Raw genomic sequence first — 21,239 nt, 5'->3', positions numbered from 1 at the left:
TAGGATGGATAACTACCATCAGCTCTACCATAAGCATCTCCGTTTATGAAGCTCAAATGACCAAAGTATCAGTGAATTCGCTGTTGACAGGAGACAGGAATGCAGTTGACAGGCCCTCATGCTCTGTGTCCCCCTACCCTTACTCCTCAGGTACTGCGGCTCCTACATGGATCACCAGACGATTTTCCGAGTGCCTGACTCCTTGGTTCATGTTCAGCTTCAGTGCAGTTCAAGGCTTTCGGACAAGCCGCTTTTGGTGGAATATGGCAGTTACAACATCAGTCAACGTAAGCCGGGGATCAGCCCCTTAGAAAACCGCAATGAAGGGTTAAACAGAGGCTAACACTTTATGACTCTAAACGCTGAGAATTTAAGGAATGAAAACTGCTTCTTTATTTCTGCTATTGACGAGTATACTTTTATAATAATATTTAAATAACTATATAGTAGGAACAAAATATATGATAAATATTACATACAGTTATGTATTTATTATGCTGAAGTTTAAATTATAGAAGAAATAATATCGTTGTTTGTTACAATTGAAAAATAGTTTCTTACATTATTCCTGAAATATAGGACAATTTCTTGATTCATTGTTCTTCTTGCTAGCCATAATTTTTTGTAAATATGAGGTTTACGCCAACATTTGGTGGATTGGAGGGCGGCAGTTGCAACTCACTGTGGCTTCTGATGCAAAGAAGGACTGGTCTTTCAAGGAGAATGCAAATATCAGCCTGCAGAGTGTTGAACTTCACACTGAGAACTGCTGGAACAGTGGCCAGGAAGCGGTCAGCAGAAAAGGCAATGTCTGAGGGAAGTCATCAGTGCTGGAGAGAGTAGATACTGACCCAGGAAATTCTCAACCCATTTTTTTTTTTTTTTTTTGTCTTAAACAGTAGTCTCTGAGGTTTAATAATCTAACTGCATTTTTTTGTAGTAGATATTAAAATATATGACAATTCAAATAGGAGGCTTTCATCTGTATTCCACCTACAGTCACTTCTCCTGCCACTGGGATGCCACTCTGTGCTTGGAGAAACAGTGATTGGGTCTCAACCCATTTTAAAAGGCAGAAAGTAAGAGTTAACCACTTAGGAATCCATGAGGTTAAGTCCTGAGAGAAAGCTCAGTTAGACCCTTCCTTCTTTGCCAATGCTAATATACCTGCTTCTGGATTCAGAATATTACACTTCTGAATATCAGAATATTACAATTCCCATCAATGATACGGGTAACTAGTAAGCTACTTATTTTTAACTCTTATTTCAAACCGTGAATATTTCCTAGGAGCTCATGCTCTCCATCGTGTGCTGTTGAGTTAGTGCTTGACCTGATCATGCACCCTCCCCATTCTTTTGCACAAAGCACAGGCTAGGTAGCTTATAAGGAACAGAAATTTATTTCTCACAATTCTAGAGTCTGGAAGTCCAAGATCAGGGTGCCGGCATGGTCGAGTGAGGGCCGTCTTCTGGTCTCAGATTTCTCGTTGTACCCTCGCATGGCAGAAGGGGTGAGAGCGCTCTGTGTGGCCTCTTTTATAAAGGCCAGCACTCATCCCATTCACGAGGGCTCTGCCTCTGTCACTTATCACCTCCTGAAGGCCCCACTTCCCCCTACCATCACCCTGGGCATTAGGATTTCAACATATGAATTTGGGGGCTGGGGAACACAAATATTCAGACCACGGCAGAGAGAAAGGATTTATTAGTACTATCATGTTTAGCTATAAGCCCAGGATTAAAGATTCCATTCCAGGGAATGGATCTCTGATGAGTAGCCTGGTTGAAGTGCCCTAGGAGTCCTGAGTTTTGAGACCAGTCATTAATCTCTCTAGGTCCAACTTCTAAGATCAGTGGTTACTAATACATTTTGCCATAGAGACCCCTTGAAAATGTAATTAAAGGCACAGACCCTCAGAATAATGCATCTGGTCATAGGGGATTCAGAAACACCAGAAGGCCATTTAAATTGCCCAGAGATTCTAAAGACCGCACACTGAGCATACTGGACTCAAAGGCATCTTCCAGCTTTCTCTTTCTTCAAGTCTGTGATAAAGCCAGGTTACTGAGTCGAGGATGGAGGTGTAGGAATTTGTATATGTCGACTCAGAGCTTCTGGTGGATTAGTTTGATTTCTTTGTTCTCTTCAATACTCCTTTTTGGCCTTTCAATTACCAGCTATAGCTTCGTTTTGATGGAGAAATTGTATAATTACTACCGCTATGTTGCCACTCAGCCACTTAACAATTCACATCTCCTTGTTAATGTGGTCTGGTGACTTTTAGGGACCCACACAGATTTCCTATGTCTTATTGTCTCTAGCCTGTCCTGTTGGATCTTTTAGATGCTCCTCCGGTTTATGTGTCCCTCAGGCCCAGCGCTGTGATGGAGTAAATGACTGCTTTGATGAAAGTGATGAACTCTTCTGTGGTGGGTATTTAAGCTTCTACTATGACTTTCTTAGGAATAAATAGCTTGTCAGGATCACTGTTACTGCTGATGCATATCCTGGGTCTTTGTAGCTGTTATCTATTGCCACGTAATAAACTAGCCCCCAAACTCAGTGGCTTACGACAGTCATTTGTTCTGGATCATTCATCTGTGTGTTGTCTCAGGTATGATCAATCTAGGCTGGGCTCAGCTGGGTGGCACTGCTTTAAGCTGTGGATCCTCCTGAGCTTGGTTCTTCTCAGGTCGGGGTTGGTTCTACTCCTCGTGGTTCTTTTCCTTGTTGAGCTAGTGGCCTGGCCCTGGCAGTGGTAGAAGCAAAGGAGGGGTGACCAAAAATATAAGGTTCCCCTTAAGTCCTGGGCTTGGAGCTGGCACACCATCACTTGTGTCATATTCCATCAGTCAAATAGCTGAGGCCATAGTCAAGGGGCAGGGAAGTTTATTCTGCACACTTTGGGGCCATGGCAAGGGTGGGGACGCATAATAGTATCATAGAGAATGAGGATCTATGGTTAGGAAGTCAATCAACCACAATCTTAAATATAATCCTATTTTAAAGCACGGATCTTTCCTCTAGAAAGAAGTTCAGATTCTGCAGAGAAGTAAACACTTTCAGCATGCTCATTTATGGAGCACAGGTGTTGAGAATAAAAGAATTGATTTCTTTTTTTTTTTTTTTTTACCTGTATAGTTTGCATCAACATCACATTGGTAATAACTAAGTGGTGGGGTATTGGATATTCCTATTTCGGGCAGAGAGTCTCTGTATTGGTTTTTCATTACTATTTGCACATCATTCCTGAATCTATCTCCAGTTTCAGGGAGCAATATGGGGAGAATAGTTCACCGGACCATATGACACCACTGGCAACACTTTCTCCTAAAGATCCAGACTTTAATTCCAATACAATTGCAATGGTGAAGCTATTTAATCTTTTTCATATTTTGGAGAAATATTAAAGTTAATATAACTAACTGAAAAATTATGTTCATAAAAAAATAACCTGTAACTCTACACCTTTTTTTTTTTTATTGACAAAACAAAATAAAACCCTCTTAACTTAGGCTTCATTAACAATTTAAATCTATAGGGTCTTCTATTTCTTAAGAAAATAAATACCATTATATAGTGATTGAGGTTGCTTTTGTTTTTTTTTCTTTTTAATAAATTTATTTATTTATTTATTTATATTTTTGGGTGTGTTGGGTCTTCGTTTCTGTGCGAGGGCTTTCTCCAGTTGAGGCGAGCGGGGGCCACTCTTCATCGCGGTGCGCGGGCCTCTCACTGTCCCGGCCTCTCTTGTTGCAGAGCACAGGCTCCAGACGCGCAGGCTCAGTAGTTGTGGCTCACGGGCCTAGCTGCTCCGCGGCATGTGGGATCTTCCCAGACCAGGGCTCGAACCCGTGTCCCCTGCATTGGCAGGCAGATTCTCAACCACTGTGCCACCAGGGAAGCCCCCTTGTTTTTTATGTTATTATTATTCCCTACTATTATGCTCCAAATGAAAGTGATTATTGTTACTTCGTAACAAGGACTGTTTTTTAGTAATTATCATTTCTCATCATGCCATGTTGGGAGCTATTCTCTAGGAGTTGACTAGGTACTAGATACTCTCAGAGTAAATAAATGAATTACTTCAGGGCAGCAACGTCCTCCCCCTACTCCTCACAAGACATACCTCTGAAAAAACAGGAGCAGATAACAAAAATGATAACTTTTCAAAAAACCAGAAATGTCTAAGGAATTATACCTTCTAAGAGTGCTTGCTACTATATTGTGCCTGTCACTGGTCTAAACGCAATTCCCGAAAATATTCCAAAGAAGAAAAATTGTAACAGATTTACACTGGTATTCCTAGTTCAGGGAATGAATGTCTCAGGGTAAAATAATTTTAAAGAGAGTTTACAAGTCTGTTGTTCTTTAAGATCTCACATTCGTTAATCTAGTCAACAAAATTTTAGTGAGCACCTACTATTTGATCAGATGCCTGAAGAACAGAGATGGGTAAAACAAAATCCCCAATCTCAGGACACTCCACTTTGTTTAGGAAGGTAGACAAGTTCAATTTAGATAACAGTTTATGATTTTTATTTTCCTTAGAATCTTATGATGCATTTAATTGTAATTAAAGAAACAAACCACCAGAGTTTAATGTATTTCTCCAGAAGCAAAAGTCATATCTGACAAACTCAAAGTGCTAAGAATTACACCAAAATTTAAACACGTGCTTTTCCTCATGGAGGTGTCAGTTTTGAGAAAACACATGTTTTGTTTTGTTTAAGTCATCTTAACCATTTGCACATTTTGAGGGGCACTGCTGGTCATCAGGGAGTCCCACTGATGTCTCAGGCTCACGAGCTTTCTGCCTGTTCTCCTTCCAGTGCCTCTTAAACCTGCCTGCAACTCCAGCTCCTTCAGGCAGCACGGCCCTCTGGTCTGCGACGGCTTCAGCGACTGTGAGGACGGCCGGGATGAGCAGAATTGCACTCAAAGTGAGGAGGAGCCCTCTGCACTTTGCTGTTCTTCTAATCAGACTCTTCTAAGCCCAAATCAAAATCTCTCTCTTGGGTTAGGGCAATCGACTTGTCCCAGTTTCCCCACGGAAAATCCCAGGTCCCGGGAATCCTCCTGGGCCCAGACAAAGCGGAAGAGTTGGTCACTCTAACTGGGGTGGAGTGTGTGTGTGTGTGTGTGTGTGTGTGTGTGTGTGTGTGTGAAGTCTGGAAGATTTTCCTTGCTGACTTGCTTTTAATGCTGTTCACGACTCAAGGAAACTGAGGATCGGATATAGAGAGATTTGCCAGATACTGTGATAGGGTATGGTCTATTCTAGCCCCTGCAAAAACACACACTGCCAGAGTTGTGAACAAATGTGCAATAATTCACAAAATCTGTCCATTCCCCCCCCACCCCCAATGGTATAAAAGGACTGAGTATGGTGTTGATTTTTGCTCAAAAATTTTCTTGGGGAACAAGGCAAAGTAATGGCAAAGAAGTCATGGCTTAAGCCACTGATATGGCCAACTGCTTGGCATCTCCCCTACAGTGGAAGAAAGGAGAGACTATTGGGTTGATTCTCAGCCAGTGCACCTGCCTGCCTTCCTTTCAGTGGCTCTGCTGAGATGCAGGGACGGGGCAGTGTGGGGTTGTTTCATTTCCCTCTGCCATGTTTCCCAGAGCAGCAAATACCGATCCTGTGGCTAAGCCATCCTTTGTGGACGGAATTCAGTGTCATTCACTCAAATCTGTCTCTGAGTAGGAAAAATTCTTTCTTCTTTGCTCATTTTTAGGTATTCCGTGCAACAACAGAACTTTTAAGTGTGGCAATGATATTTGCATTAGGAAACAAAATGCAAAATGTGATGGCACTGTGGACTGTCCCGATGGAAGTGATGAGGAAGGCTGCAGTGAGTAGAAACGTGTTCCTTCTGATCCTTTGTATTTGTTCCTGAGTTGATCTGTTTTTCATTTTTATTCCCTTCTTGGTGTAATGCCCCAGGCAGAAGTTGCCACAGGCCAGGGAAGAATAGTAAACATTGGTGAACTGAATCTGAAATGGTTTCTCAGAATTAAAAATTCTAGAGTGGATTCTGTCTTCTTTCTTGATAATAAGCATTCATGCACTAGATGTTTATACTGAGAACTTTCCCTTTCTAATAACTCTAATCAAGGGATAAGCTCTTAAATAAAAAAAACTATGAGAAAGGAAATAGGTACTGGAATGCCATGGATGACTTTGTTAATTATGCCTTATGTTGTGATCAATGTCAAGTGCTGGTTTGTTCCTTAGCTATGACCTGAGAACTATAATCCACCATATGTTATTATTAGTTGTGTGGTTTCTAACTGGCCATGTGCCAACATGTTAATTATATATCCTTATCAATACTATTTACACTGGAAAATAATTGCTCTGATAACTAGTTTTTCTTAACTAGGTTTTTAAAAAAATTAATTAATTAATTATTTTACTTTTGGCTGCATTGGGTCTTTGTTGCTGTGCACGGGCTTCCTCTGGTTGTGGCTAACAGGGGCTACTCTTTGTTGCGGTGTGTGGGCTTCTCATTGCTGTGGCTTCTCTTGTTGCAGAGCATGGGCTCTAGGCACGAGGGCTTCAGTAGTTGCAGCACGCAGGATCAGTAGTTGTGGCTCGCGGGCTCTAGAGCACAGGCTCAGTAGTTGTGGCACACGGGTTTAGTTGCTCCGCAGCATGTGGGATCTTCCTGGACCAGGGCTCGAACCCGTTTCCCCTGCACTGGCAGGCAGATTCTTAATCACTGTGCCACCAGGTAAGTCCAACTAGGTTTTCATTTGTTTGGGACTTACAAATTCTCTCCCAAATCAGCACAACTTCAAGGACGCTCTCAATTCTGTTGCATTTGGAACTAATCTTTTTTCTCCACCTAACAACCTGAACTCCACGGCTCCTGTTCTTATCAGTACAGCTGTTACTAATAGGTCCCCTCCTCCCCTCATGTGTGTTATTGTACAGAGACTCTGTGTCAAGGCCTATTTTCCGGAGGGAGGTAGTGGTTTGTTGGTGCTGGTTTCAGACAGACCCCCATCTCGCCTCTCTGGATAAGCCGGGGATTTCCAATTGCTTATCTGGTTAGTCAGTTCCCAACCCAGCTCAAAACTTGACTGGATTTCCAGTTTTTCTTCCAAGTCTGCCTTTAACTCATGTGACCCTTCCTCTCCTAAAGGCTGCAGCAGGAGTCCCTCCACCCTCCACCGCATCATCGGGGGCACCGACACCCAGGAAGGGGGTTGGCCATGGCAAGTCAGCCTCCACTTTGTTGGATCTGCCTACTGTGGAGCCTCGGTCATCTCCAGGGAGTGGCTTCTCTCGGCTGCCCACTGTTTCCATGGAAACAGGTAGGGCATCGCAATTCTTACTCTGAAGTGACCACAGACCACAGACCATACACCTGCCCCCACGTTGTGGGAAGAAGCTCCCTGTTGGACACATTCAGTCAATTCAATTGGTGGTTTTTTATTTTGTTTTGTTTTTGTGACATCAAATGTATGCCGAACATTCTTTTTAGGTATTATTGATATAAAGAGAAGAACACAAAGGAATATCAAGAATGAATAGGCTTTTACCAGACTGAGCAAATGGGATAGGGCTTTCAAGTCAGAAGGAATTCTGTGGGAACGTGTGAAGACTATGGAGTATGGGAATGTGTGGAGAACGGGTATTAAAGGATCACTGGAGTACAGGAATCCCTGTTTAGAGCGTGAGGGTAGCGATTCTGCATCCAATTTCCAGTGTAGAGGTGGGGAGGATTCCCACAGTCCCAAGCAATTCTCTGACATTAGCTGGGTGTCCTACAATTCAACTCAATTCTGACTTTGTCTACCCAGAAAGACACTCAGATTAAACAGTTTAGGGGCTCAGTCCTACAAAACTACGCCTCTCCCCCTAATTCAGATGCCAATCCAAAGCCTAGGTTGCCACCTGAGCTTCTGACTGACCGGTTATAGAGTGGAGGTTCTAATGACCCCCTCCTTGGATTTTATTAATTTGCTAGAGCAGCTCACAGAACTCAGAGAAACATTTTACTTGCTGGCTTACTAGTTGATTATAGTAAGATATAACTCAGGAACAGTCTGATGGAAGGCATGCATAGGGCGAGGTATGAGAAATGGTACAGAATTTTCCATGCCTTCCTGGTGTGCATCATTCTCTCCGAATCTCCACGCGTTCACCAACATGGAAGCTCTCCAAACCCTGTCCTTTTGGAATTTTATGGAAGCTTCCTTACAGAGGCATGATTAATTAAATCATTGGTCATTGGCCGTGGATTCAACCTCTAGCCCCTCATTCCTCCCTGGAGGTCGGGAGTGGAACTGAAAGTTCTAACCCTCCAATCACATAGTTGGTTCTCCTGGTGACCAGCCCCCAGCCTGAGTTGCAGTCCCAAAGTAACCTCATTAACATAACAAAAGACACATTTGTCCCTCTCATCACTTAGGAAATTCCAAGGGTTTTAGGAGCTCTGTGCCAGAAATGGAAGGAAAACCAAGTATATATTTCTTATTATAAATCACAATATCATGGGGGGATCATGAAAAAGTCCATTAGGCTTGTCGTCCGAAGGGCTCTGTCTGCCTTTACCAATGGGATTATTATGGGGCAGACACTCTCCCAGCTAAGGGTGAAAGGAAAGCTCAGAAAACAACTTCACTAAAAAGTAACCTTATTTGGAATCTATTGGATCTTAGGTACAAAAATATGCCATTCATTTCTCATTCAGAATTTTTTAAAGTGGAGTAGTTCAATGAATTTATACAATTAGAGTATTTGTTTCTCCTGGAAATTACAGGATTCATGTTAATGACTAAAATGGCTACACTTCTGTTCCACCATTAGTCTTCTATCCTAAGAAACTGTTCCAAGTAATACGTGACCCTCAATACTCCCCTGGGTCCCCAGTGCTGCCTGTGAGATGTCAGCTAAGCAGATAAAGGGCCACACTCTTTGGGATCCGTCCTGATTTTTCTTCCAAGGCTTCCACATTCTCTTCACCCCACCAGAGCAAGGCTGCTGCACCCATGGAGACAGAAGCCTCAGGTGGAGGTTACAAGACCCTCGATGACTTCATGCCAGGCTACTGGGGTCAGGATTAGAATTCTGGAAGGGCTCATAGGGAGTGGGACCCTGTGAATGGTCAAGTTTGAACAGTTAGAGCAGTGATCTTTAAGGCTTCTGGTAGTTTTCAAGAAGGAATTTCCTTACATTCCTGCTTGGAATACTTTGATTTCTAATCTATTTTGGTATTCATATCATTTGAATTTGGTAAAAGGATCCCCAGACCACTGTCTTACTGGCCCTGTCTCTGTCTCCATCGAATACCACTGTCAGCATGAATAGGGAGAAGGTAACAAATGAATTGCAGTCACTAACAATCTTGACCTGTGTGTGATTCCTGAAATACTGGTGGCAAGAAAATTGCCAGCATGTCCTTAGAGTGTCGTTGAGGAAATTTTCTGGAACTTAGCTATCATTCACCAGCCCTGCTCTACCTTACTTCATCTTTGGTTTTACTAAGGAGACAAGGGAGGCTCAGAGAAGTTGTGCTTCTTGCCATGCCCATGGACAGAGGCGACGACCAGGATAGGGACTGAAAGTCAGACCCCCCTTCCTGCAGCCCTCCTCCCTCTGTGGAGTGCTCTTTTCCAAACCGTGTCTGGTTCTTCAGGCCTCTGACTCCGTGTTTCATTCCTTTTGTACCAGACTCTCCGACCCCACACCATGGACTGCTCACCTTGGCATGTACGTGCAGGGGAATGCCAAGTTTGTCTCTCCAGTGAGAAGAATTGTGGTCCACGAGTACTATAACAGCCAGACCTTTGACTATGATATTGCCTTGCTACAGCTCAGTGTCGCCTGGCCTGAGACCCTGAAACAGCTCATTCAGCCAATATGCATTCCTCCTGCTGGCCAGAAAGTGCGCGGTGGAGAGAAGTGCTGGGTGACCGGCTGGGGCCGAAGGCACGAAGCAGGTGTGTGTGTCAGTGAATGCCATGCCCTCCCCTCCAGATCATAGTAACTCGTGTTGATGTAGTGCTTTAGGGTTCATGGAGAGGGTTTTTGTATATGATCTCATTGAGCCTTCTAAAAACTCTGAGAGGTGGAATGGAGGAGAGTATTATAATTCTTGTTTTATGATGCTTTCCCCTTGCCCCCAAAAGAAGCAGGACCCACTTCTTAAGGGAAGGTCTCTGAGCAAGGCAGGACGAGATAGATAGTATGGGCCCTTTGCAAACTCAGAGGGGTTTGCTAGTTCCCTTTCATCCAAAAAAATTGACTCATTTTCATAAAGAAGAGAAGGATACTCTGTCACACACACCTTACTGTGTCAACTCATAGACAGTTATCTGGAGGATGATGAGAGTATGTCCTTCACAAGGGCAACTAAGTGGCCAAGTGAATGAGAGTGAGGGCTGAAATCCAGCCTGCCCTTAGCTTCCCAGACTGCAGATTCAGGCATAGGAGGTTAAATCAGCCTAGAATTGATCCACGCAGAGGGGATGCCTTTTTACAATTCTTCCACCCAGAGGGGGCATCTTTTTTCATGTGCACAAAGGTCAGACTTTATGGTAGGGAAGTCCCTACATCTGTCCTGCCAAGATTTTTATGGCCTAGGATTCTAAATACACAGTAAGGAGAAGAATCCAAAGTTTTAATCCAAAGGTTAGAGCTAATGCTTTCCCTTGATCTCCCAGTCATCTTGGATTCCCTTGCAGTCATTTCCAAGGGCTTAGGACAGATACATTTTCTGTAAGTCTTGAACCTTATCTTGGCCTTGCTTTGACACTCTCTAAAGATTCACTATGGGCAGCTTCTCCAGTGCCAACTGCCTACATTTAGTTATTGAAATCATGAAATTCACCACCTGTTTGGCCCTGCTGAGGGAAGGCAGATCACTGCTTGAACACCTATAACCTATCAGGTCTGTGCTCAGGACTTTAATTACATCATCATATATCACAAGAGGAAAGAGTCTATTCAACCACCATATCATGGGACATTTTTTTTACAAGCATGAGTGTGTGAGTGTTTATTTTTCTGAATCATCTTAGCCACAGAGGTTAGAAAAGGAAGTGAAAGGACTATATCCACAGTGTTATGTTTTTATGGTTCCTAGGATACTCCCATATGTCAGTTATAATGCTCCACTTAAGGGGCCTTCCTGACCAGTGGATATTGGTAATAATTGTTACTGATTCACAGTCCTGAAGGCAGGAGGTACTTGGTGAAGGAGTATGGCACAGTAGCTCAGATGGTCGAGTCAGACCTTGGGTCTGAATCCTGCTCTGTTACTCGCTCTTCGTGTGCCACTGGTTAAATCCTTTATCCTCCTAAGCCTCCATTTCTTCATCAGAAAAATGGTTATCATAATAGAATTTACCTAAAAAAATTGTTATGAGGGTAAAAGGAGAAAATGAGTAAATTGTCTAATAAAGTAAATGTAATCATTACTGTGATTTCTACTTCTATGTGTTTTCCAGACAATAAAGGCTCCCCTGTTTTGCAGCAAGCAGAGGTAGAGCTCATTGACCAAACCCTCTGTGTTTCCACCTATGGGATCATCACTTCGAGGATGCTCTGTGCGGGCGTCATGTCAGGCAAGAAAGATGCTTGCAGGGTAAGTCATCCTACGTTCCCCTTGCCTAACATGTTGTACTTTCCATAAATGCTTTCATGTTTAATCTATACAACACTGGGCAATAACTCGGGCAGGGGCCTACCTTCATTCGTATATTAATTATAATCCAATTGTCTGAGATCAGGGAAAGGTGATTAAATAGTAATTGGATCTGTAAAACTCATTTTCTAGTCTCCATGTATTTTCCTCCAACAATTAGGGAATGAAGTCAGCATTTATCATTCTGCCATGATTTTCTTATAACCAAAAACTAAAAAACAAAGCAGAACGCACACACGCAGTGTTTTAGGATCACTACCTATATGCATGGCCCAGAGGTAGAAGTCAACCTACCTTCCAAGATAACCATGCCTCAAAAGGTTATTGTAAGGATTAAATGACCCAAAACAGTGCTTAGCACATACCAGCACTAAATAAATGTTAGCTATTATTATTATTGTCATTATTATTACTATTGAGGTTTGTTATTTTTTTGGAGGTATGTGAGAATTGTTTCCTCTGCAAGAATCTTCTAATGTCACTCTTGGCCTAAAGAATCTAGTTTCTTATGATGAATTCACCTTTTTGATTATAGGAAAAATAATTCTAAAATGACATTAGAAGTTTCACATTATTTCTTGTTACTTCCCCAAACTGCATAGTAGTTAGCCAAGCAAGAGCCTGTCAGAGTAGGAGTTTGCTCACAATTCATTAGACACCTTAATGCAAAATTGATGATCATGGGACAAATGTGCTTTTTACTTACATTATCTTCTTGTGTAGGGAGATTCGGGTGGACCTTTGTCCTGTCGAAGAAAAAGTGATGGAAAATGGATTTTGACTGGCATTGTTAGCTGGGGACATGGATGTGGAAGACCAGACTTTCCTGGTGTTTACACAAGGGTGTCAAACTTTGTTCCCTGGATTCATAAATATGTCCCTTCTCTTTTGTAATTGTGCAAGTTTGATTTTTGACTGTGTTTTATGTGATAGAGTCTTTAAAAAAGAATGCAGTAATTATCAGTAAAATGAGATATTTTTTTTCTGCTGGAACTCTCAGATTGCATACATTTGGTATTGAAAGTCAGAAAGATTAATATGTATTTTATTCCCTGAAAAACTGTCTCAAGGATAGAGCTGTATTCATTCTTAAGCATCAAAGGGCCATTGATTCAGGAATGGAAGAAAACTAAAGTAATGTCATGAACCAAACCTCTAAAATAAGACAAAAAGTGGGTGAGATGCTCAAGAATCCATACCTTACTTTATGTTCCTATTCAAGGGCAGGTATTTATAAGGATCCAGGCAAAACTGATTTATTGAAATAAGTTCCATTAAAAAAACCATGCCAGATCTTCAGTGTTCTAATGAAATTAAATGCATAAAAATGACTCCTTCACAATTGCAAATAAAGCTAAACTCAGTTATTGACAGAGGAAGTACCTATATTGTTATTTTCCAATCCAATTTGTCTAACCATATCACAGGACTTTTCTTCAGCTGTAACATGGTAATATTGTGTACAGAGAAACCATCAAACAACTAACAAAACTTATTTGTCAATTACTAATTAGTAATCTTCACTAAAACAATAGAATGAAGCATTGTGGTAGTTGGATTGAAAGCACTTACAGGGGATTTACGAAAATTGTGGCAATGCTGGTCAGCAGTTGAAAGACAAAGGAATTTTTGGAAAGTGAAAATTTTCAGAATATTATCATCTGACTTCTGATCCCTTTATAAAACTCCAATGGCCAAGACTTTATTTTATTATCAGAGCCGTGTAATACCTAGCATAGTTGTAAACCTATAGTACATGCTCAATACATCATAGTTATTGATTTATTTTGTTTTGATTTAGAGTGTTTCACACATAATCTCAGAATAATCTTTTCATTAATAGAGGCCGTACTTAACAATATCACCAAATAGGTAGAAACAGCAGAAAGGAGAAGAATGATATTATTTTTTTCCCTGGGACAAAGTCAAAGAAAGTAATAGCAATGCTATTTTTAAGTAGGGTCCAAAATAATGAAACTGGATTTCACAGGACTTCGGAAAAACTTAATGTAACAGCAAACGAAGAGAGAGTAAAAGGTGTCATAACCCAGATCAGATAGTAAGACTGAAACCTGGATATGATTTCCCTGAGATAGTGAATGTTTTCCATTTCACAAAACATATTTTGATTTGCTAAAAGACTGTTTCCTTCAGATAAAGGAAAAATGTTTTAATGATACACCTCTGAATAGGTCCCTGAGGATTCAGTAAACTGGCTGTGGCATAGTGCAATTCAGAGGGCCAAGTGTTCTCCTTAATCCACAAAGGGAGATTTAGCTACTGAACCCATGGCATAGAACAACAAATTAGGCTGACAGTTCTTAAAACCTAGGTTTATTTTGCCTGATATTGCTGTGACCTAGGTACACGGTGAATTGTACTTTTTACTTATGGTGATTTCTAAGGAGATTTGCTATTCAACAAAATACCTCACAACTTTGCATAAGTTTGTGATCTCAGTTAGGAGATGGAGGATGGCTAGCATGATCTATCAGATTCATCAGAGGGAGTTTTCAAACCACGCATACATGCTACCATTCTAAGCACTTGCTGGTGCTAATGTGAGTGTACCGTGTTCCTCATCAGTACAGACATGGGGAAAAGGTTGAGAAACACCAGTTTAACTTACTTGGCTACTTCATGCCAAGATGCATTTAGAACCTGAATGACGTAGGAATATCGACTTTATTTTTGCAAAGGTGTGAGTAGAGGCAAATTCCAAGACTGGTTTAGTTAACAGAGTGGAATGGTCTCCAAAAACAAAGACAGGAGCATTTTCATATGCTAGACTATTGGGGAGAATTTGTAGGGACTCACCCTTCACAGTGCCTGGAAAACTGCAAAATGAAATACCACAGGCCAACCAACTATTTCTCATTTGTTTTCTGCTTGATTATCCTGAGTGGCTGATCCAATTGCTCTAATTGCTGATGTTCAGCATAGTACTGCTTGTCATCTGTCAACATATGGGTACAAAATGTGGTGTTTTGGGGGCTTCCCTGGTAGTACAGTGGTTGAGAATCTGCCTGCTAATGTAGGGGACACAGGTTCGAGCCCTGGTCTGGGAAGATCCCACATGCCGTGGAGCAACTAGGCCCATGAGCCACAACTACTGAGCCTGCGCGTCTGCAGCTTGTGCTTCGCAACAAGAGAGGCCACAACAGTGAGAGGCCCGCGCACCGCGATGAAGAGTGGCCCCCACTCGCCACAACTAAGGAAAGCCCTCGCACAGAAATGCAGACCCAACACAGCCAAAAATAAATAAATAACTAAATAAATAAATAAATTTTTAAAAAATGTGGTGTTTTGAAGAGGCATAGACCTATTTGAAGCTAATGAGATGCTTTGGTGACCTCACTTTAATGATGTTACTTTAATTTTTGTTTTATATGATAACCATTTAGGAAATTATTTGCTCTTAAAGGAGATGAAGAAAGAAGAGCAAGTACTATGACAAGAAAAGCAAAATTGAAAATCTTATACTGGTCAGCAAGTCTTGGCAAGAAGTATGTTTGAATTTTTTAATGTTATTTACATTTGAACCCCTTGAACGAACTAAAGTACTTGAGTCAATAATAATTTTTAGATTATTTGTGCAAGAACAGTATACTTTAAAAAAGCACATTTAAAGAACTATTTATGAAAGAACAATATCCTTTAAAAAGCTACCCCTATAGAAGTCAGTTTTGAAGAAAATGCAAAAAGAAATCTAGATAGAATTTGATTCCTCATTCACAAATCCTAAACTTCAACAAGAATTATTTAATCTACACCTGGTTCTACTTCCAGGGAGAAACACTTCTTTCTAACTCATCTGAATCTTCAGTTTAGAGTCAGACTGGAAGGATAAAAAACGTCCTCAAGTAGAAGTTGGTACATTCACCTACATTCCAAATCAGCTGTCTGGAGATGAAGAAATTTGCAGTTATCAGAAATCAGGAACAGGTTGCAAGTAAGAATTTAAGTAGTTCAGGCAATATGGGGAGGTGTGAGCAAGTGTCAGCAATCCAGAAAATGTGACAAGACAGGAACACAAATCAATATCAAAAGAAAGTATATTGAATCAAAGGTTATTGCTGGGTGCAAAGAGTTTGGGGTAGGTGGGTATTAGTTACAGAGATACTCATAGTTATGGAAAGGAAAGGAATATTTACTGCGATTCTGCTTTTGCCAGGCACAGGAATAAATGCTTTACTTTAATTACCTCATTTAATCCTCCTAACTTTACTGGGTAGGAATCATTTTATAAAGAGGAAAGAAGCTCATAGACTGTAAACAACTTGCCTAAGAACACACAGATAGTGAGGGTCTAAATTTGATCCTAACTCTCCTTGTCTTCAAAACCTATACCACCATAGGGATGTCAACAGTGTACAAGGGCTAGTCTTATGGAATTCTGGAAATGCATTCGAGTCTAGATAAGAGAATAAATAAACCTCGCCTCGTGGTACTCAGAAGGCATTGAGAGATGTGGTGTAGAATATGCCTGTGACAGGAAACAGTAGCTTTCTGGTTCTCTGGGAGAGTGAAGGAGATTTTAGACATCTGTTCATGGAGAAACCAGGCTTGGAAGATAGCTACAATCCATCCCACACAACAGAGGGAATCTCCCACTGAGAATGAGCTCCTGCAGTCAAATGAGGAAATTATGGGAAAGATGGTCTGGGGCTGGGTAAGGATAGGAGTCAGGGTTAGAGAGGTTTTAATGGTTCTAGTCAGGGTCTAAGGCCTTGGGTCTAGCAAGCTGTCATTACCGAGAATATTCAAGTTAATCAACATTTACAGAGGGCACTGTGCTGGATACAGAGCGAGTACTGGGAACATAGATACCTCGAGGAGATTAAACAAATGCTGGAGGCAGACAAGGAAAGAGAAATTCCTGCTCATATTCCATTTTAGCCATTCTGGCCTCTTTACTGATTCTCAGACAGTAAAAGTCAGACAGGCTCCAGTCTCAGGTCCTTTGTCCTGGAGTTCCTTCTTCTTTCAGAAATCTGCAGAGCTAATTCCTTATCATCTTCAACTCTTTGCTCAAATTTCACTTTCCTAATGAGGCCTAAGTTGGTCAACTTATTTGTAATCGCAACTCCCAACTGCACCGCTCTCCAACCTCCCATACTCTTCTTTACCTTATTTTTTTTTTTCCCATAGCACGCACCACCTCCTAATATTCTAAAAACGTTATTTAAGTTTGCTCCCCCTTAGTAAATATTAGTTTCACAATGGCAGTGATTCTGTTTTATTTAGCTATCTCTTCAGATACATCTCAAGCACCAAGAAGAATGCCTGACACATAGCAAGCATTCAGTACTACTTGTTGAATTAAATTAGACTGAATATGTGACATGGTTAGCACAGGAACAACGTGTATTGGTAGCAGAGAAGAGTGTGGATAACTTTTGGTGGAGGAAGGGAATCAGAGAAGGTTTATCGGGAAAAGTGTGCTTCAGCTTGGATTTAAAGATGAAGGGGAGTTGTCCACACAGAAAGCGGGCTGGAGTGGAAGGAAAAACATTTGAAACAGAGGGAGCATCATATACAAAGATGTGGGGAGTGGCAACAGAATGGGGGAGGGAAGGGCCAGCCAGGAAGAGGAATCTGGTCAGACCAGAGGAGTCTACTGACTACTGAATGTCTGAGAAGGAAGACTAGAAGTTAATTATTGCAGGGAAAGGTATACATGCAGGTTCCTCTCTCTTTTCACCTCTGATTCATTCTCTGCTCTTAGCCTGGGAGGCTGACCCCCAACCTCCATCACCAGTTTCCAATGGGATTTAACGGGCAAAACCCTGGCAGGTGGAGAGAAAGATCAGAGTATTTTTCCTCTCTGCTGGACCGTAGTCCTGGCAGTGGCTGCAAATTTTTGTGACTACAGATCCTGTCAAGAGGGCCCAACTGATGGTTCTAGTTTTTAATCAAGCTCTAGTCCCTTTTAAGCCTCAGGGTATAGAGGGCTTTCTGCTATTGCTAGTCCTTGGGTGCCTTGGTGCCCCTTCTTGGTTCCCTTAACCCTTGCTCCTTCATTAGAAACCTTCTTACAAAATCCCAGCTGAGAATGCAGACTGAGTCCTGCCTTTTAGGGCAGAGAAAGCAGAAGTCAGTGCCGGCCAGCAGCTGAGTGGCTGCAGTTAGCACAACCCCATCCAGCAGGCAGATGGAGTCCAGAGTCCAGATGAGCTGGCAGCAGGCAAGAGACAACTAGAGACCCGATATCTAGGCAGTGTCTGAACAGTAGGCATCGAGGGTGCTGGATTTTTGGACGCATGTCAACATCTTCTGAAATGGAGCTGATTTATATGTGCCAGGTCCATGCCTCAAACTCATCTCAATATGTATGTTTGTTGGGGGCAGGGATGAGAAGTAGGGAAGCAAGCCAGCTCTGAGCAGAAGCTTGAGAGGATCAGCACACCCTGCATAGCAAATATAATTTCAGGCTCTCAAGACCATAAGTTCTGACTATGGACTGTGGATTGTGAGTGGGTGCATATACTTTTTCCTCAGGTTGTGTGTGTGTGTGTGTGTGTGTGTGTGTGTGTGTGTGTGTGTATGTATGTCGTGGTGGTGATGGTGGGGTATCTGTGACTCCTCTTCCCAAAGGTACATAATAGCCAACGTTTATGAATGTTTGCTATATGTCTGAGTGCTTTGCTGACATCAACTCTTTTAATCGGGCAACAACTCCCTTAGGGGGGTACTAACATTATGTCAACTTTCCAGATGAGGAAACTGGGCACAGAAAGATGAAAGTCCAAGGTCTCGCAGTTAGGAACCCTGTGAGAGGGGATTAATCTGGGCAGCCTGGTTCCTGAGCCTGCTGTTTCCTCCACCACTCATTACGGTGTCTTTGCCTGACTCTGGACTCGTAAGAGGAAGGAGTGTATTCGTATTATGCACCTTCATTGGCTCAGAGCCTCGCACGATGCTCGGCACGCAGGAGATAGTTATATGTTCATAGTTACATGTTGATTAATGAATGAAATTTTGCTAGGCAGAGAAAACTGGGGCAAGCCCTTGCAACAGACAGCTCCTCGAGGAGGTTGGAATGTCCATCCATGCCACAGCCCGACGCCCAATCAGGCCCTCGGCTCAGCTTCTGCTTTGTATATGTACAAATAGCAAGGGTCAGAGCAGACAGCGCCCCGAACAAACCAGAAAAACAGCCCTCTTCCGCTGTGTTCGGGAGCTCACAGCCGGGCAAGGCTGCGGCACCTGGCGGGAGCTACGGGTGCTTCCCGGGCGTCAAAGCCAGCCTCCAGCTCCCCGCTCCCCACGCCCCACCAGGCCCCGCCCACCGCCCGAGGGCTCCCGGCCCCGCCCACCGGGGGCGTAGGGCGAGCCACGCGCGAGGCCACTTTGCACCCTCGGGTGTATGCGTCCTGCTTCCTGGCGGGCTGTTTAATCCTCCTCTGCCCGTCCATGGAGGGGGCCAGGCCCCCATCTCCAGGAGATGAGCTGGAGCTCTCGGTGATCCAGGGGCAGCCAGACGAGCAGGCGCCTCTCAACGGAGCCGTCCAGGGCATCTTTGCTCTAGAGGAGGAGCCCTGCCCAGTTCAGGTAAGGTCGTCTTCGCTCTGGCGGCGTTTTCCAACGGGCTCTGAGCCAGGCTGCCGGCCAGGACCTGGGCCTGGCACCGCACAGTTTCCGGTTTCCAGCCAGCTCTCTGGGCGCAGCAGACCCCAAGCGCCGGTGGTGCGCGCTGGAATATTCTGAATGGAGCAGACACAACAATGCCCTCCACCTTGAGCCTGCCCGAGGGCCCTCGGATCCCTCCGGCTCCAAGGAACTTGAGGAATCTTATCCGGGAGGTGTGCGGCTGCTCTCTTCAGAGAGAGAATCCCCAGAGGTAGAGGTGGTCTTAAAAAGTTCTTTAACTTGGTTTTTCTTTTTCCGGTAGGGAGAACCAGCGATAACTGGTGTCTCTTTTTCTTGAGAATTCTTTGCCTTCCTTTCCTATACTGCCTTGCTACTTGCCCTCGCCCTCCACCCTCCCCCAGCCTTCACCCACCGCCCACCATCCCCCATCCCGGCTCGCCATCCCCTGGGTTTACACTTTCTGTCTTCTCTCTGTCTGGCCATTTGATTTCACAGGAAGAGATGTAGGGGAGAAGGGAGAAAAGAGCAAGTACAGAAGGCCTGGGGGGTGAACTTGCCCTGCTCAACTAAGGGAAATAATTTCCAAGTTCTTGTCTCAAAGAACAAGACTATGCCTCATTTGCTTTGGCCTCATCTCAGTTTCTAAGTAAGTCCCTGGTGATGTTTAGGCTGAACTCTTCTGATTCAGCTCTAACAGGGGCAGGAAAGTTATTCATTCTGATCAAATGCTTGTAACACAACAGAGACTTTGAATTCTACCTTCTGATTAACCCTTCTAACTGGCTTGATGTTAATTTGGTATATGGAACTCCGCATATATACACATATGGTTCCAACCTGGTTTTTCTAGGGCCCTCTCCTCTACTGCCATCCCTTTGGCAGCTCAACTGTTGACTTCGGGGATAAGCAGGAAATTCAGAAGTTGAAAGCATTGCTTTTGCTTCCTCCTTGATTCCTAGTAATACTGTAAAGTCTGCTTTTATAGGTACCCTGGAGAGTAATTTGGTACCTTATATTTGAATGAAAGATGAATACCATAGAAAAATGAAAGTTGGAGGAAGATGATTTGATCTCTGTGCAAGTGGCTGCAACTGTGGACTTGCTGTATGTATCCTCCAAGGCAATGTCTAGGAATGGGAATTGAGAGTACTTGCCTTATGTCAGATAGACCCAGGACACCCCACGGACTCCATGGTTTGGGACTGAATCCAGAGATATGAATTCTGGTGACAACTTCCCCATTAAAAGGTGTGTCCCAAGGCAAGGCACTAAGGTCTATGTTTTCCCAGCTGTCAACTGGTGGTAATGTAATGTGGCCAACAGTCTTCTTTGTGAGGCCTGGGAATGCATGTTGAATACAATGGAGGAGTAGACGGTGCAGGACACATACAGGGTGTCAGTATTTTATTATCATTTAACCTACCCGGTAGAGATTGCTTTTTCATGTTTTAATTACTTCCTTGTTAGCCAGGTGTATACAGATATCTGAGACTTCCTTGTGAACTAGCTTTGTAGGAAATACAAAGCTGTGAAGGAAATAGGAAAGCTGTGTGAGGGACAGAATGGCGTGAAGATGAAGGGTTACATCAGCACTTGGAGAACATTCTAGAAATGCTTGAAGAGGAAACATTTTTAAAAAGAGGAAAAAAAAATCCTCATCTAATGTGTTAATCATTCTCTTTGGTTCCATAGAATCAGTTGAAGTGTATTTTAAATTGAAAAGTCAACTAGTGTAGCCACAAGCACAAGATCCAGACTCTTAAAGACTTTTGTGTGTAGGTCTCTTTAAACTGTATGTTAAGATTTCCAATTTTGAAAGGTAGCATAAGTCCATGTGTTTTTATTAACCATATGTTTTGTACCTATCATGTGCCAAACACTTTCTGCTACATAAATGCGTTTAATGAGCACAACAAACTTCAGAGGAAGGGGGTGGCATTCTGATTTGACAGAAGAAGAAACTGAGTGAAGAACTTGAGA

At 42.8% G+C, this 21,239-nt stretch overlaps 2 protein-coding genes across 3 annotated transcripts in view; both read left to right on the top strand.

Annotated features, from left to right (window-relative positions):
* TMPRSS7 (transmembrane serine protease 7) overlaps window positions 1–12,560 on the top strand; it is a 42,387-nt gene extending 29,827 nt beyond the window's left edge. Inside the window, exons 11-18 of the mRNA XM_059922163.1 lie at window positions 151–287; window positions 2,325–2,432; window positions 4,836–4,946; window positions 5,745–5,861; window positions 7,158–7,329; window positions 9,692–9,960; window positions 11,470–11,606; window positions 12,390–12,560. Of these exons, the coding sequence (XP_059778146.1) occupies window positions 151–287; window positions 2,325–2,432; window positions 4,836–4,946; window positions 5,745–5,861; window positions 7,158–7,329; window positions 9,692–9,960; window positions 11,470–11,606; window positions 12,390–12,560 (1,222 nt within the window). The remainder of the gene's footprint in view (window positions 1–150; window positions 288–2,324; window positions 2,433–4,835; window positions 4,947–5,744; window positions 5,862–7,157; window positions 7,330–9,691; window positions 9,961–11,469; window positions 11,607–12,389) is intronic.
* A 6,436-nt stretch (window positions 12,561–18,996) lies between these two features.
* C4H3orf52 (chromosome 4 C3orf52 homolog) overlaps window positions 18,997–21,239 on the top strand; it is a 36,319-nt gene continuing 34,076 nt past the window's right edge. For both annotated transcript variants that reach the window (XR_009503100.1, XM_059922162.1), the window contains exon 1: window positions 18,997–19,220. Coding sequence is in view for 1 of the 2 variants with exons in the window: in XM_059922162.1 (XP_059778145.1) it covers window positions 19,083–19,220 (138 nt within the window). In the remaining variant the exon portion in view is untranslated. The remainder of the gene's footprint in view (window positions 19,221–21,239) is intronic.

Source organism: Balaenoptera ricei, chromosome 4, assembly GCF_028023285.1.
Source record: "Balaenoptera ricei isolate mBalRic1 chromosome 4, mBalRic1.hap2, whole genome shotgun sequence".
Classification (NCBI taxonomy): Eukaryota; Metazoa; Chordata; class Mammalia; order Artiodactyla; family Balaenopteridae; genus Balaenoptera; species Balaenoptera ricei.
The sequence above is the reverse complement of the archived record's forward strand: the minus strand, read 5'-3'. Positions and strand labels throughout refer to the sequence as shown.